Source organism: Oncorhynchus keta, chromosome 2 (assembly GCF_023373465.1).
Source record: "Oncorhynchus keta strain PuntledgeMale-10-30-2019 chromosome 2, Oket_V2, whole genome shotgun sequence".
NCBI classification, from domain to species: domain Eukaryota; kingdom Metazoa; phylum Chordata; class Actinopteri; order Salmoniformes; family Salmonidae; genus Oncorhynchus; species Oncorhynchus keta.
The window spans coordinates 45,784,810-45,800,387 of NC_068422.1; the positions used below are offsets into that span (position 1 = coordinate 45,784,810).

At 45.7% G+C, this 15,578-nt stretch overlaps 1 protein-coding gene across 4 annotated transcripts in view; it reads left to right on the top strand.

Annotated features, from left to right (window-relative positions):
- Nucleotides 1-15,578, top strand: part of LOC118401252 (echinoderm microtubule-associated protein-like 4) — an 81,523-nt gene that overhangs the window by 44,225 nt on the left and 21,720 nt on the right. For 2 of the 4 annotated variants that reach the window (XM_052477552.1, XM_052477546.1), the window contains exons 2-7: nucleotides 2,415-2,597; nucleotides 7,926-8,067; nucleotides 9,644-9,865; nucleotides 12,464-12,604; nucleotides 12,954-12,979; nucleotides 14,969-15,004. In XM_052477552.1, the coding sequence (XP_052333512.1) occupies nucleotides 2,415-2,597; nucleotides 7,926-8,067; nucleotides 9,644-9,865; nucleotides 12,464-12,604; nucleotides 12,954-12,979; nucleotides 14,969-15,004 (750 nt within the window). The remainder of the gene's footprint in view (nucleotides 1-2,414; nucleotides 2,598-7,925; nucleotides 8,068-9,643; nucleotides 9,866-12,463; nucleotides 12,605-12,953; nucleotides 12,980-14,968; nucleotides 15,005-15,578) is intronic. The other 2 variants (XM_052477549.1, XM_035798615.2) reach the window with 2 other exon arrangements.

Here is a 15,578-nt window from a genome sequence, read left to right on the forward strand (position 1 = left end):
GTCAATAATATCAAAGCCTGCACTGAAATCTAACAGTACTGCTCCCAATCATCGTATTATCAATTTCTTAGTCATTTGTGTCAGTACAGTACATGTTGAGTGCCCTTCTCTATAAGCATGCTGGAAGTCTGTTGTTAATTTATTTACAAAGAAATAGGATTGTAATTTAGTCAAACACCATTTTTTACAACTGTTTGCTAAGAGCTGTCAGCAAGCTGATACGGCTGCTGTTAGAACCACTAAAGGCCACTTTACCACTCTTGGGTAGTGGAATGCCTGGCTTCCCTGCACAAACACTTTTATTTCGGCTCAGATTAAAGATATATAGAGTCAGTTATCATCCTCAGCAGCTTTCAAGCCCTCATGCCTGTGTTTCTACTCTTTTTCTCCCATATTTTTTTCACAGTGGGGCCTTAGGGAATTCACCAGGTGCGACAAGTACGCCTTTACAGATAAGCAGAAATCCAACTCTGGAACTATGATATGCCCGTCGAGTATTTTTATGTTCAATAATATATTGAACAATTTTGCAAATCAAATGTTTTTCATATTTTCAATATTCATAAACTACTCATTACAGAGCATGCGCTAACTTCATATGACACAATTGTTTGCATTGTAGCACCTACAGATTAAACATTATGGAGTCTTTTCATGCATGAGTTCCAAATATCTCGGTCGCCCCAGAGTGATTGATGATAAAATATATAATAATTATGCACTCACGGTTTCAAAATGTGATTGTTATGCAGCAGGACAGTTAACCCACACTGCCCTCAAACCAAGCTACGCTGCCTGCTAATTATCTATAGACTGTTTCAGCTTGTTAATGTAATTTAATTTTTTGCAAGTTTTATTTTTTAACCGTTTGAATTGAGGTGTGTTGCGCTTCCTCATAAATTCACATAGAAATAGCCCGTTTCACAGTTGTGGACAATACATGTTTGAGGCTTTACTGAGAAGGACAAACTTCTCTTTTCAACTTTCCTAAGCACTTCCCCAGTGTTTCCCCAGATCAAGTATGCAAACATTTGCGCATCTCCAGTCAGAAAATGACTTACAAACTTTTTCCCCCTGGCACATTTTCTGGCTGGCACACACATTGCCTTCATTGTTGTTTTCCTTAGAAACGTACACCATGTCCAAAGTACATGTCCAAAGTTATTATTACTATCAAAGTAAGTGCCTTGTTACGTTATCTTTATACTATGGAGCAGAAGTATTTAATGTTTTATTCTCATGTTTTCAAGTACTGGTGACAAATAAATCTTTCTGATTCTTGCATATATTGTAATGGACACGTATGATGTGTGTAAAATAGTTTTTGGATGGTTGTACTGATTATGATGAGCTAATGCTAAGTTAAATGCCAGATATGTGTGGCTCCATGTTTGTTGACATACAATGCATTCTGGTTTTCACGTAAATGTCTGTCAGACCAAAGATGTTATATCAAAACGAGGTGAAGGGATATAAGTCAGTTCACTCGACTGACTTAGATTGAACTATCGTTACTCAGGGTTGCCAGCTCAGACCCCCTTTCCAGTGGTTTTGTTTTTATTTAGCTTATAAACTTCTGTGTTTGCCCCCCATGTATTGATAAATCACTCATCATAGTAATATTTCCTGTATATACCCCAATGATACCGTCCCCCTTTTCTACCCCCCCCATAGACTTGAAATCCCCCACAAATTAAATTAACTCCTCCCACAATCCCCCCTAAAATGGGGTCACCTGAATCTGGCAACCCTGTTTAGCTTTCACGCTATGGCTAGAGTAGGCAGTAGGCTTGTATTTGGGGTCATGATCTGTGAGGTGATAACATTTAATTTGCTTTGTGATTTGTCAAAAAGTGGAAATGACTTGTCAAGCCATGTGCTCCTGATCTTGTATACACTGTAACACGTACATTGAAGATTGCTGAAAAGTAGCCAAACTAAGTTCATATTTTTCGGGCAATGTGCGCAGCCATATTTGACTTTGACTGTTTGACTGTTTATTTTTGTTTTATAGTGAATGAAATGCTGTGATGAGGGAGTTTTTGCTTGTCAAACATAAACAAACATTTTTTTAAAAATGTAGCTGCTGTTAGCTTAGCTGAACAACATTACATTTCTCCCTTGCCCTCACCAGAGAAGTGGTACATTTTGAAGTCTAGCTGTTGGGTCGCTAACTTCATTTTTTTTTGTCAGCGCAATCTGTTTGTTGCATCACACGTTCTGTTGCTACCGTTCCAATCACATATTTGCGATGGTACGCCGCAGGGGGCCATTCAACAATGATCACAAATATGTGATTGTACACGTTAAAGGAGGCCTGGGTAAGGCCAAACTGTTTGTGTGGGTCTCTTTTGGTGGGTGGATGTCTAAACGTGTGTTGTCTACCGTATCTAACCCCCGTCTCCTCTCTGTAGATGACAGTATCTCAGCGGCGAGTGCGTCTGACGTGCAGGACCGTCTGTCGTCTTTGGAGCTGCGTGTCCAGCAGCAAGAGGATGAGATCACCGTGATGAAGGCGGCGCTGGCCGACGTGCTGCGACGCCTGGCGCTCTCCGAGGACACGGCCACCACCGCCAAGAAACAGACTAGCACCAAAGGTAGTCAGTCACCCCTGAACTGTCTCTGTCGTCACTGTCACCATCTGAGGCACTCTCATGATTATATGAAATTATGATTATACCTGCAATCTGCAGGTTTTTGTAAACCCTCAGAAATCTCCATGGGTAGTTTCTCAATACCTGCAAAGGACAGTTTTATAAGCACCTTCTCCCCACCATAAGCTGGTCATGCACTGTCAAATCCATCTGCACTGTTCCATTTACCATAACTTCCTTCCAGCAATGGACATTCCATTCATCTCCACTTTCCCAGTGGCTCGTTCAGCCCCTCTCCTCTCCCTTGCATTTCTTCACCAGGTCGTAGTTGTGGAAGAGAGTGTTGTCCTGTATTCCTCCACTTGTTTACGTTAAGGAAGTTCAGGATGGAGCCACTCTAACCTTGACCCCTGGCTTTTATTAGCCTCTCACACCTGCACACAGCAACACATGATTACACATCCCATATAATCACAAGCTAACACTATATTCTCAATGACAAATGTACTCTGCTCCATTTTCTCTCACACGATAACCCAACCTCTGGTTGACACATGAACACCGTGCCATAGCCATTCCTCTCTCTATGCTCAGTGATAAAGTGGAGGCTGATATACCCAGCCAGCAGTAGGACAGAGAGGAGGGGAAGGGAATTCCCAGCTCTCAGAGGGAAAGAGAGCGAGAAAGAAGGTGACTGAGCTCCATTTTAGAGACAGAAAGGGAGAGAAGGAAAATACATTGAGAGAGAGAGAGAGAGGCTGAGACGGAGAGAGACAGAGAGAGACGCTGAGACAGAGAGAGCGACACAGACAGAGAATGTGTGTCGTGCCCATGGTCATTGTGGAGTATCTGGGTTCTGTAATCGGGCTTCGGTAATAACCACCACTCACTCGCCTATAGCCTGGCTAACTAACTTCAGTCCTGTCTATCTGCACACAATAAGACCCTCTATCTTGTGTGTGTGTGTGTGTGTGTGTGTGTGTGTGTGTGTGTGTGATCAGGGGGGCCTAATTGTGGAAAGTGGAACATTATCTGTGTGTATGGCGACTCTGCAGCCTTTTCCTGATATTTTACTTTCGCCAATGGAACCAATTATTGTATATGATCATGTGGATGTGTCTCTCTGGGTAGTGTCTTGGCTGGGAAACCATGCATGGGTCCTAGATAAAGAGAGATCCTGGCCCCGTTCGAATACTTTTTTAGTCTTTTTGAAATGCGTCCTTCCTTCCTTTCCTGAGGTAACCACTGATCCAACATGTATAGAGTGAGAGCAAAGTTTCCATCTCAATGCTTTCACTTTTCCAGTCATGTCAGATTACAGTTCCCCCAAGGAAATAAGGCTGCACTTGAAAAGTATTGGAACAGGACCCTTACTGCATATGAACGGCAGGATAGGAGTTACTGTATTGTGTGACTGCACTCGTCCGGTGTCACCCTTGCTTAGCTCTTCCGTGCCACGTCCCACTACACCCCTATCCCCTCCGTCCATCATCTGTCACTCCTCCCTCCAGCCCCCTCTGATCCCTCGTTCCGGTCAGCTCTCCATTCTTCCGATCACCTTTTTAAAAATCTCATTATGACGTCACTCTCTTACTTAATACCGTCCATCGCCATAACGGCGACCCCTGGCAACCCCTTGCTGTGTGTGCTTGCGCGTACTACTCTAGTGAGTTAGTCAGCACTCCTGGCACATTGACATTGACTGATGTTATTTAGGGGTTATGGAGTTGATGTGTTATGGCAATTGGCAGTTTGGCACATACAGTAGAAGAGCTTTTTGTGCTTTAACTCTGTTGTGCTGCTCTTTCGGTGCGTGGGCAGTAATCTGGGACTGAAGCAGACAGGAAGCAAAGGAAATCACATGGTTCAGTTTAGTTTCTCTGCAGACACCCATGCTCTGACTTCAAAGCCAACTCTTCAGAGTATGCAAACCTCCACTGCCACACACACACACACACACACACACACACACACACACACACACACACAGAGAGAGAGAGCACGAAGGCACACGGCCCCTTCCTGCTCTTGTTAACTTATTAAGACCCAGAAATATCTTCCTCTCTCGTTCAGTCTCTCTTCCCCTCTATCACTTGCATTATTGGCCAGCACTGTATCCCTTTCTCTCATTCTCTTTTCTAATTTTCCAGCCCCCTATCTTTCTTTCCAGCCCTCGTTATTTCCACCCTTTTCCCTCAAATATTTCTCTTTTCCAAATAATGTATTATCATGAATGATGAAGCCAAGGCATATGAAGGCATACGAATTGTGACACTATGAACACTGCAGACATACACACACACACACACACACACACACACACACACACACACACACACACACACACACACACACACGCGCACACACAAGACACACAAACCTGTCAATCACATGGCTTCGATGGGAGAGAAACAGGTTTATGAGATCAGGAAGCCAGGTTGATGGATGAAGACCCTCCCTCTCGCAAGGCATCAGTCATCATTGATATGCAGTGCCTTCAGAATGTATTCATACCCCTTGCCTTATTCCACGTTTTTGTCGTGTTGCAGCCTGAATTTAAAATTAAATAGATTATTCACAAAATACCCCATAATAACAAAGTGAAAACATGGTTTCAGAAAGGGGCGTGAATACTTTCTGAAGTCTCTAGAATGGGATTGATTTTGGTTGACCACTCATTATACTCGTTGACTCTTCCTCTGGCCTTGTGTACCAGCATTTCCAGTCTTTCCCCAAACACACTCAGGCTGTCTTTTGTCTTGATGTTGAGGGGGAGGGGAGAAGACTGGTGAGAGGAGGGAGGTGGTGGGGGCTGGTGGATGGGGTAGGGAGGCCACCTCTTCCACCATGCTGTGTCTGTTTGTGCCTGGGGGGTAATGGGCCGTTTAACTGGGCCTTGTGCCACTGGCACGGAATCAGGCTTTCACTGGGGAGCCACGTGCCCCCAAACAACCCTGCCCCCCCACACATCGTAGAGAGGAACGGTCAGCTGTGTGTCTGCCCGTTCCTTCGGTGCGGTATGTTTTGGGGACCACCCGTCGTCGGCGTCTGACTGCTGACATTTGTTGGTCGTTTCTACATGTAGAATTGGCTTGCAAATGACGTCCGCCACTCTGTTCAGAGGTGCTAAGTGTTCTCGGCTGGCAAACGCTACCGTTGTGTCTGTGCCTTTTACAGAAGTGGCATAGACGCTTCATTGGGAGGAAGGATGTTTGTTATGCTTTTTTACATCTGCTTTCCCTAATCTTTGTTCTCCCATGGATTAGACTCTTCAACCATGTCTGTTGAGCAGTCATAATCTCATACTCTGTTGTTCAACCACTCCCACTCCCTTTAATCCCTATATACTGCTGTAGACAGTTTCTCTCCTGAAGCTTCCTGTAAATAGGTTTACCCGGAGGAGTCGGCAACCTTTTCTCGTGCGGAACGCCAATTTTTTTTTTTTTTTCAATTTCTACCAATCTGCGTGTCTGTTATGGTCTTCATATGCACATTTTCATCAAACAGTTTCATTTCATTTATAATAACGTCTTCGTATCGCAAAGTCATTGTCATGTGGGTAATCCAAATCTAAATTAAAATGATACAAACCTAAAGAAGTAACTTCTATTGCCAACTAAGTAAGAATAGCCTACAACAAATAAAACCATTGCGGTCTGCGGGTAGAACATATCCTATTAATCGCATTGGCTATGCATTTCCTGTCTGCAGCGAACTTGAAACATTGTATCAACTTGGGTCCAGAGGAAGCTCACACTAGCAAACTTGCAACGTTGTATAAAATATATGACCGTTTTTCCCTTTCACGCTGAAAGGGTTATTGAAAAGGGAGAGGGCTATAAATAGTTTTCAAATACAATTGAGGAACTATTGTCATTCTCAACAGCTGTAAAAACAGACTTTGTTTGCTTACTGTTTGAGGTGAAGAAAAGATTACTTTGAAAAGCTCCACAGGTAATTAGTGGTGGTGCGTTAACCTATCAGAAATACCATCAAATCCCCAAATGGGCACATTTAGGCTATATGCTTACATTTGCATGCAGGCCAGGTAGCCTATAGTCCGAATTCTATGCGTAATCAGGTGCATGTCCTTACTCAACATTGACAGTAGTGCCCCAGACAGAAGACTGACCAAATTGACAAAACTCGTAAATGGAACTAAATAAATCCAAACTTAGCGTAGGGTTGTGCACTCTGCAAACAACGATGGCCAATGAGAACGGTAAAAAGACTGAAATAATAATATAGTGAATGGATGAACAGAAGTGACCACAACCAAACAAACATTGTAGAAATGATAGGAATGAACGGAAAATGTAGGCTACTACTGGTGATGCATGCAATGGGGACTTGATATACACTAACAATCAAGGCAAACAATTCACACCATGAAGTTATGAAACGATGAATGTGGACAAATTGGCGGGGGAGAGAGAGAGAACGTTCTGGAGAGAGACGTGCATTTTAGCCACACTCCCCTTCTTGGACTGTGCCATGCACGCAATGGATTAGTCTCAGCCTCTGCAATGGATTAGTTCACTGACATGGGTGCGAATCAGACAGGTGCCTCGTGTGCCGTTAAAAAAATAAAAAAAATAATGTATTTGCTACTCCTCGACTAAAATAAATCTTGGTCGACCAACAGCCTATCGACCAGTCGACTAATTGGGACCAGCCCTAGTAGACAGTGTCTCCTTCTCTCTCTCTCATGCTCTTTCTCTCTCGCTGTCTCGCTCTCTTTCTCTCGGTCTTATACATCAACTTTCCTCCCATTTGTATCCTGATGTACAGGTAACAGCCAAAATAAAGGAAACGCCAACATAAAGTGTCTTAAATAATAGGACGTTGGGCCAACGAGCCGCCTGAACCACTTCAATGCTCCTTGGCATAGATTCTACAAGTGCCTGGAACTCTATTGGAGGGATGTGACACTGTTCTTCCACAAGAAATTCCATCATTTGGTGTTTTGTTGATGGTGGTGGAAAACACTGTCTCGGGCGCCTATCCAGTATTGGGTTGAGATCTGGTGACGGAGAGAGAGACACACACACACACACCATTTAAACCCCCTATGCTCCTTTGAGATCCTCTTTCAAAGTCACTGAGATCTTCTAGCCTCGGTAGCCAAAATAATGGGCAACTGGGCATTTTTTATACATGACCCTAAGCATGATACAAGGTTAATCATCTTAGGAACCTCACCTGTGTTGGAAGCACCTGCCTTCAATATACTTTGTATCCTTCATTTGCTCAAGTGTTTTGGCAGTTACTTGTATATACTGCGTCGGTTTTACTGTCCCCTCTGACTGTGCTCTCTCCTGCCCATTGCAGGCCAGACTCCCCTGCGCGAGGCCTACTCTATGTCCTGCATCGCCAACGGCAGCTCCAGCAGCCGCAAGCCCAGTCACAGAGACCGAGACAGCTCCACAGTTTCCGTCACCAGGAAGGATACCTTCTCCTCAGCTGCCAAGAGGTACTACACACTCGTAAAGTTACATACGCTACACACACGCATACAAAGTTACATATGCTACACACACACACACACACACACACACACACACACACACACACACACACACACACACACACACACACACACACACACACACACACACACACACACACACACACACCATTCAAAAACAGTCATTGCACAACTCTAGACCTGCTTGTATCAGATGGGCAGCCATTGTTGCAGAGCCTGTATTGATATTTTTTTTTGCTTTGAAACACCACATTAATTCCTCCCAGAAAAGAAACTGTTGAATGTTGACCACGTGTTTAACTTTCTCCCTTGCATCTTGCAGTGATTCAGCAGAATAAAGCCTATACACTTCCCTGGTACTTTCAGGACAGTGACGTAGTGATGGAGTGTACCTGTCACCGCATGTAGCTAAGCCTATGGCTAAGCATTGCTGAGCACGTCCTCGATGAGTAACTAGATATTAATCAAATATACTGACCTCAGCTGTTCACTGCCTATGCAGGAAGTTGAGGCTTTGCAGGTCTCTCAGTAGTGAAGGCTGAGGGTAGAAGTTGCCCAGATCTAGGATCATTTTACCGTCAACGGTGTCCGTGTTTACCCGTGTTTCGTTATTTGTCACTATTTGTCCTCCTATATATATATCCCACCTGTTTGTGTACCCATGTCTCCACCTGTTTGTGTCCCCATGTCTCCACTGGTTGTGTCCCCATGTCTCCACCTGTTTGTGTCCCCATGTCTCCACCTGTTTGTGTCCCCATGTCTCCACCTGTTTGTGTCCCCATGTCTCCACCTGTTTGTGTCCCCATGTCTCCACTGGTTGTGTCCCCATGTCTCCACTGGTTGTGTCCCCATGTCTCCACTGGTTGTGTACCCATGTCTCCACCTGTTTGTGTCCCCATGTCTCCACTGGTTGTGTCCCCATGTCTTCACTGGTTGTGTCCCCATGTCTCCACTGGTTGTGTCCCCATGTCTCCACTGGTTGTGTCCCCATGTCTCCACTGGTTGTGTCCCCATGTCTCCACTGGTTGTGTCCCCATGTCTCCACTGGTTGTGTCCCCATGTCTCCACTGGTTGTGTCCCCATGTCTCCACTGGTTGTGTCCCCATGTCTCCACTGGTTGTGTCCCCATGTCTCCACTGGTTGTGTCCCCATGTCTCCACTGGTTGTGTCCCCATGTGTCAACTGGTTGTGTCCCCATGTCTCCACTGGTTGTGTCCCCATGTCTCCACTGGTTGTGTCCCCATGTCTCCACTGGTTGTGTCCCCATGTCTCCACTGGTTGTGTCCCCATGTCTCCACTGGTTGTGTCCCCATGTCTCCACTGGTTGTGTCCCCATGTCTCCACTGGTTGTGTCCCCATGTCTCAACTGGTTGTGTCCCCATGTCTCAACTGGTTGTGTCCCCATGTCTCCACTGGTTGTGTCCCCATGTCTCCACTGGTTGTGTCCCCATGTCTCCACTGGTTGTGTCCCCATGTCTCCACTAGTTGTGTCCCCATGTCTCCACTGGTTGTGTTCTGCTGTTTGGTTATCCTCTGGTTGACCCCCTGGTTGTCTCCACAGCGGTCAGACAGCGGAGAGGAAAAAGGACAAGCCTCAGATGGAGGGCATCAAGGAGAAGGAGGAGGGGCCCTCCCAGCCCAACCAGGCTAACGATAAACCCTCCCCTGCCAGCCCCGTACAGCCCTCTCCGTCCCCCTCCGTCTCCAGCCACCCCCCCTCACCCCACCCCCCTCAGTCCCAAAGGCAGGCCCCGGAGAGCAAGGGCACCTCCCCAGCCAAAAGGTTCCTAAGATGCCCACTTTGATTGTCGATTGCCCCCCCACCCCCCACCTTACCAACGCAATGCCCTCCGACACTCTGAATGCTCATGACTTTAGCTTTTACCCTTTGACTGGTTGGCATGCTTCTTTAGATCGCTTTCATTTTTGAAACCATTTTGGTTATTAACCTATTCTCTCTCTTCTCTGTCTCTCACCTGTACTTTCAGCTATCATTCCCTGTAGAGACTCCGCCACTGCAGACCTTAGCTTCTCAAACTGCATCACTTCTCTTTTAGACTAGTAGGAATGGTTAGCATTTGACCCTTCTGCACTCATCTGCAACAGTTTGAGCCCTCTCTCCATTAGGAATAGGAGAGGCCCTATCTGTCATGTACAAGCTGTGCTTCGTACCATTCGGGACACCCACTCGGATGCACACACACACACACACACACACACACGCCAGCCCTAGACTCTCACACACACGCCAACACACACGCTCCAGACCGACTGCTCTCACGAATCGAAGCACTGCCTTCGCACTCATTACCCATAACACAGATCAATATAAATTATTCTCAGAAACATTGAGAACCAATTAAGTTTCACAAAGAGTACCCGTGAACCCATCGTTGCCCATTAGACTGGGCAAGTGACAGGATATTAGTCAGGGCCGCTGCTGTGCCAAGAACGTTAGCCCGGAAAACTCATCCGCTGGCGTGTGTGTGTGTGTCCCAATCTGAAATGAGCCAGGCTTCTAAGCAGCACAGTCGGGGCTCTTTCTGGGGATGAGTATTATAGGGTGATATTTACCTCTTAAATGGTCCTTTCCCATGCTATTCAATCCTCTGGTTGGATTGAAAGTATCAAGTGGGCGTCTGTTCCTATTTTTGAAGATGTGAGTGTACCATTCAGGGCTTTTAACCAACAGACACAGAGTGTAGAAAACATTAAGAACACCTTCCTAATACTGATTTGCACCCCCTTTTGGCCTCAGAACAGCCTACATGCGTCAGGTCATGGACTCTACAAGGTTTCGAAAGCGGTCCACAGGAATTCTGGCCCATGTTGACTCCAATGCTTCCCCGAGTTGCGTCAAGTTGGCTGGATGTCCTTTGGGTGGTGGACCGTTCTTGATACGCGCGGGAAACTTGAGTGTGAAAAACCCGGCAGCATTGCAGGTCTTCACACACTCAAACTGGTGTCCCTGGCCCCTAGTACCACACCCCGTTTGTGGGTGAGACGTACAAACGTACACAACCCATGTCTCAATTGTCTTATAAGGCTTAAATATCTTTCTTTAACCTGTCCCCTGCCCTTCGTCTACACTGATTTCGAAGCTCATTTAGCAAGTGACATCAATAAGGGATCGTAGCTTTCACCTGGATTCGCCTGGTCCGTCCGTCCGTGTCATGGAAAGGGCCGGTGTTCTTAATGTTTTCTACACTCAGTGTGCGTTACATATCTGCTGTAGAGCAATGATACTGTACCAGTACTGCGTGCGTGCGTGTAGTAGGGTTATGGAGATATTCTGTTCGGGCTAGGTTGTTGTTTTCCCTCCAAATTCCATGCAGGCAGTTAGAATAAGCAGAGGATGTCTGGGTGTCTTTCTCTTCCTGTCCCTGTCTCTCCCTCACCGTACAGTAGATAAGGAGAGAGTACAGACTCTGTAAATGAAGCAGTGTAACGTACTTGAACCACCACCGCTCCCCCAACATTCAGCGTCAGTCCTATCTGCCCCCTCAGTGTCACTATGGCCCCCTGGAGGTAGAACAAAACGCCATGTTCTTCACGCTCATGCTCTTTCTCTCACAATCCCTTCTCTCTCTCTCTCTCTCTCTCTCTCTCTCTCTCTCTCTCTCTCTCTCTCTCTCTCTCTCTCTCTCTCTCTCTCTCTCTCTCTCTCTCTCTCTCGCTCTCTTGCTGTTCTCTCTCTGCTCTAGCCATTCTCTAAACCTTCCTTTCTTCACTCTACTTGCAGTGTGATTCTTACAGCTAAACTCACTGACCTCCTCTGTCTGCTGAAGCCTGGGGAGGGGTTTGACTTGTTCTGCCAGCCTGCGTGTACTAATCTGTGACTGGGGTGGGCTTTCCTCTGTGTGCCCGGCTACATCAGCAGGTATCGATTCTACCCCTGAGGGTTGCCTGCTACTCACCTGGGTACCTCCTGATGCATCTGTATCTCTGCATTTGTGCGCGTCTGTTTCAGGTCCAGATTAACCCTAGAAAGATGCGTACCATGAGTGAAATAATTCCATTTTAATTAAGTGCATTAAAGGTACAGTGTTTTTCTTTTCCTTGTGAGGTCATTTGGTGGCCTGGTCAGGTTCAAGCTCTGGGCTGTACTTTTAATGTATATGGCATAAATCTGCAACAAACCAAAAAATAATAATTTAGTTCATAGTTGCACACTTTAATGTACTTTTTACAGTTCTACTAATTGAACAAATTCAAGAAACTCACCATGGCACTCATCCATTCTCCAGCTTTCTTTCTGTCTAGCCAACTGTCTTTCTTCCCCTCTCTATCCGTCTCTGTGGTATAAAACAAACTGTTTATTTTTTTTTTGCGTGCACCCTGTACCCTCTGTGTGTGTGTGTGTGTGTGTGTGTGTGTGTAGGGGTCACAGTGCGAAGCGGGGCACGGGAATGGAGCGCTCACAGAGTAGTACCTGGGAGAGTGGCGAGGAGAGCAGGAACAAGCTGGTGAAGGCTGCTTCCACCTCCAAACTGCTGGCCAAGGTGGTGAAGAACGCAGACAAGTGAGTGGCTGATGGGACGCGCTTCACAAATCTGATGTAAACATAGGTGTGAAAGTGTAATGCAAGTACGGTGATGCACAATAATTGAATTCCGGTCTATGTTTTGTACTAAGAGGTGAGACTGGCCTGCATTTCGTTTATGGGGTATTCATTAGCTTGAGAGTACCTTTTCAGATAGTGTAATATCATCCAAGAATCGCCCCTTAATTCCCTATATTGTGTTCATCCAAAGTCCCTCCCTAATAGAGAACGCTGTTAAATTGGCCCAGCTGTCAGATAACCTTTACTTGTTTCGTAGTCTCAAGTCACAGTCTGACCTTTTTATTGTTATTTCTCCATTCTCGTCCAGGCATAAAGACCCAGTGATCAGCCAAGGTGAATATACTCTCTCTTCTAAGTTCGTCATCCCCCGCCGCGTAATGGAACCTCTCGAGCTACAGTGGGGAGAACAAGTATTTGATACACTGCCGATATTGCAGGTTTTCCTACTTACAAAGCATGTAGAGGTCTGTAATGTATACCATAGGTACACTTCAACTGTGAGAGATGGGATCTAAAACAAAAATCCAGAAAATCACATTGTATGATTTTTAAATAATTGATTTGCATTTTTTTGCATGATATAAGTTTTTGATACATCAGAAAAGCAGAACCTAATATTTGGTACAGAAACCTTTGTTGGCAATTACAGAGATCATACGTTTCCTATAGTTCTTGACCAGGTTTGCACACACTACAGCAGGGATTTTGACCCTCTCCTCCATACAGTCCTTCTCCAGATCCTTCAGGTTTCGGGGCTGTCGCTGGGCAATACGGACTTTCAGCTCCCTCCAAAGATTTTCAATTGGGTTCAGGTCTGGAGACTGGCTAGGCCAATCCAGGACCTTGAGATGCTTCTTACGGAGCCAATCCTTAGTTGCCCTGGCTGTGTGTTTCGGGTCGTTGTCATGCTGGAAGACCCAGCCACGACCCATCCTCAATGCTCTTACTGAGGGAAGAAGGTTGTTGGCCAAGATCTGATACATGGCCCCATCCATCCTCCCCTCAATACGGTGCAGTTGTCCTTTCCCCTTTGCAGAAAAGCATCCCCAAATAATGATGTTTCCACCTCCTCCATGCTTCATGGTTGGGATGGTGTTCTTGGGGTTGTACTCATCCTTCCTCTTCCTCCAAACACGGCGAGTGGAATTTAGACCAAAAAGATCATCTGGATCATCCAGATGGTCATTGGCAAACTTCAGACGGGCCTGGACATGCGCTGCCTTGAGCAGGGTGACCTTGCGTGCGCGAGAGGATTTTAATCCACGACGGCGTAGTGTGTTACTAATGGTTTTCTTTGAGACTGTGGTCCCAGCTCTCTTCAGGTCATTGACTAGGTCCTGCCGTGTCGTTCTGGGCCGTGTCGTTCTGGGCTGATCCCACACCTTCCTCATCACCCCACGAGGTGAGATCTTGCACGGAGCTCCAGACCGAGGGTGATTGACCGTCATCTTGAACTTCTTCCATTTTCTAATAATTGCGCCAACAGTTGTTGCCTTCTCACCGAGCTGCGTGCCTATTGTCCTGTAGCCCATCCCAGCCTTGTGCAGGTCTACAATGTTATCCCTGATGTCATTACACAGCTCTCTGGTCTTGGCCATTGTGGAGAGGTTGGAGTCTGTTTGATTGAGTGTGTGGACAGGTGTCTTTTATACAGGTAACGAGTTCAAACAGGTGCAGTTAATACAGGTAATGAGTGGAGAACAGGAGGGCTTCTTAAAAAAAACTAGCAGATCTGTAAGAGCTGGAATTCTTAATGGTTGTTAGGTGATCAAATACTTATGTAATGCAATAAAATGCAAATTAATTACTGAAAAATCATACAATGTGATTTTCCGGATTTCTGTTTTAGATTCTGTCTCTCACAGTTGAAGTGTACCTATGATAGAAATTACAGACCTCTACATGCTTTGTAGGTAGGAAAACCTACAAAATCGGCAGTGTATAAAATACTTGCTCTCCCCACTGTGTGTACTGCGGTATACCGACACAATTGGCACATCTGTTGACAACCAGATAGTTTATTAATTCATCTGTACAATAGGATGCAATATAGCCCTAAAGTATGCTCTCGTTGGGCTTATGAAAACGCTGTGCTGTACTGTGTAGGTTTGAGAGTAGCTTTTTTAGGTAAGAGAAGAGCTGTATTTCAAAGCCTTAGCATCTTGTTGTTCCTTCCAAACATGTCCCCTTTCCTTCCACCTAGTCCTTCATCCTATTGTGTAGACCCAACTAGTTATCGTTGCTGTCTTCAGATCATTCTAGCTCTTCTCCCCTGTGTACTATCGTTGTGTGTGAGTGACATTGTTTCTGTCTCATGACCAGCCAAAATGTCAACCCGTGAGAAAAACAGCCAAGCAGGTAAGTTGTCAGATAGCGAGGAGAGCTGCCGGCCTTGGGACGAGCGCTTGCCCCACCCTCTCTGCTTTTTGGCTTGTCTTGTCTATCTAACTCTGAGATTCTCTTTATCATGTCAAACACAGACAGAATCTCTCTCTCTCTCAATCCCCCCCCTCCCTCTACTTTCTCACCCTCCTCCATTTATTGTCATCAGGCGATGCCCGACATAAAGGGCATAGCTGTGCCAGTATGCCATGCCCCGCCTTTGCTACTTAGCTGAGTGTCGTCTGGTTAAAAGTGTCCCACTCTTGCTCAGGCAGGTTGCTTCTGGTCATGTGAGGAAGGTGGTTGGTCCTGAGTCTACTGGCTGGGGTGCTCGCTTACCTCCACAGACACACTTTGGACTGGAATTCAGCTACTTCAACGAATTCAGCCATTTCCTGGCATTATTGACCACAGACACAGTACATCTGGAGAGTATTCAGGCCCCTTGACTTTTTTCCTGTTATGTAACGTTACAGCCTTATTCTGAAAATTGATTAAATAAACATTTTCCTCATCAATCTACACACAATACCCCATAATGACAAAGCCG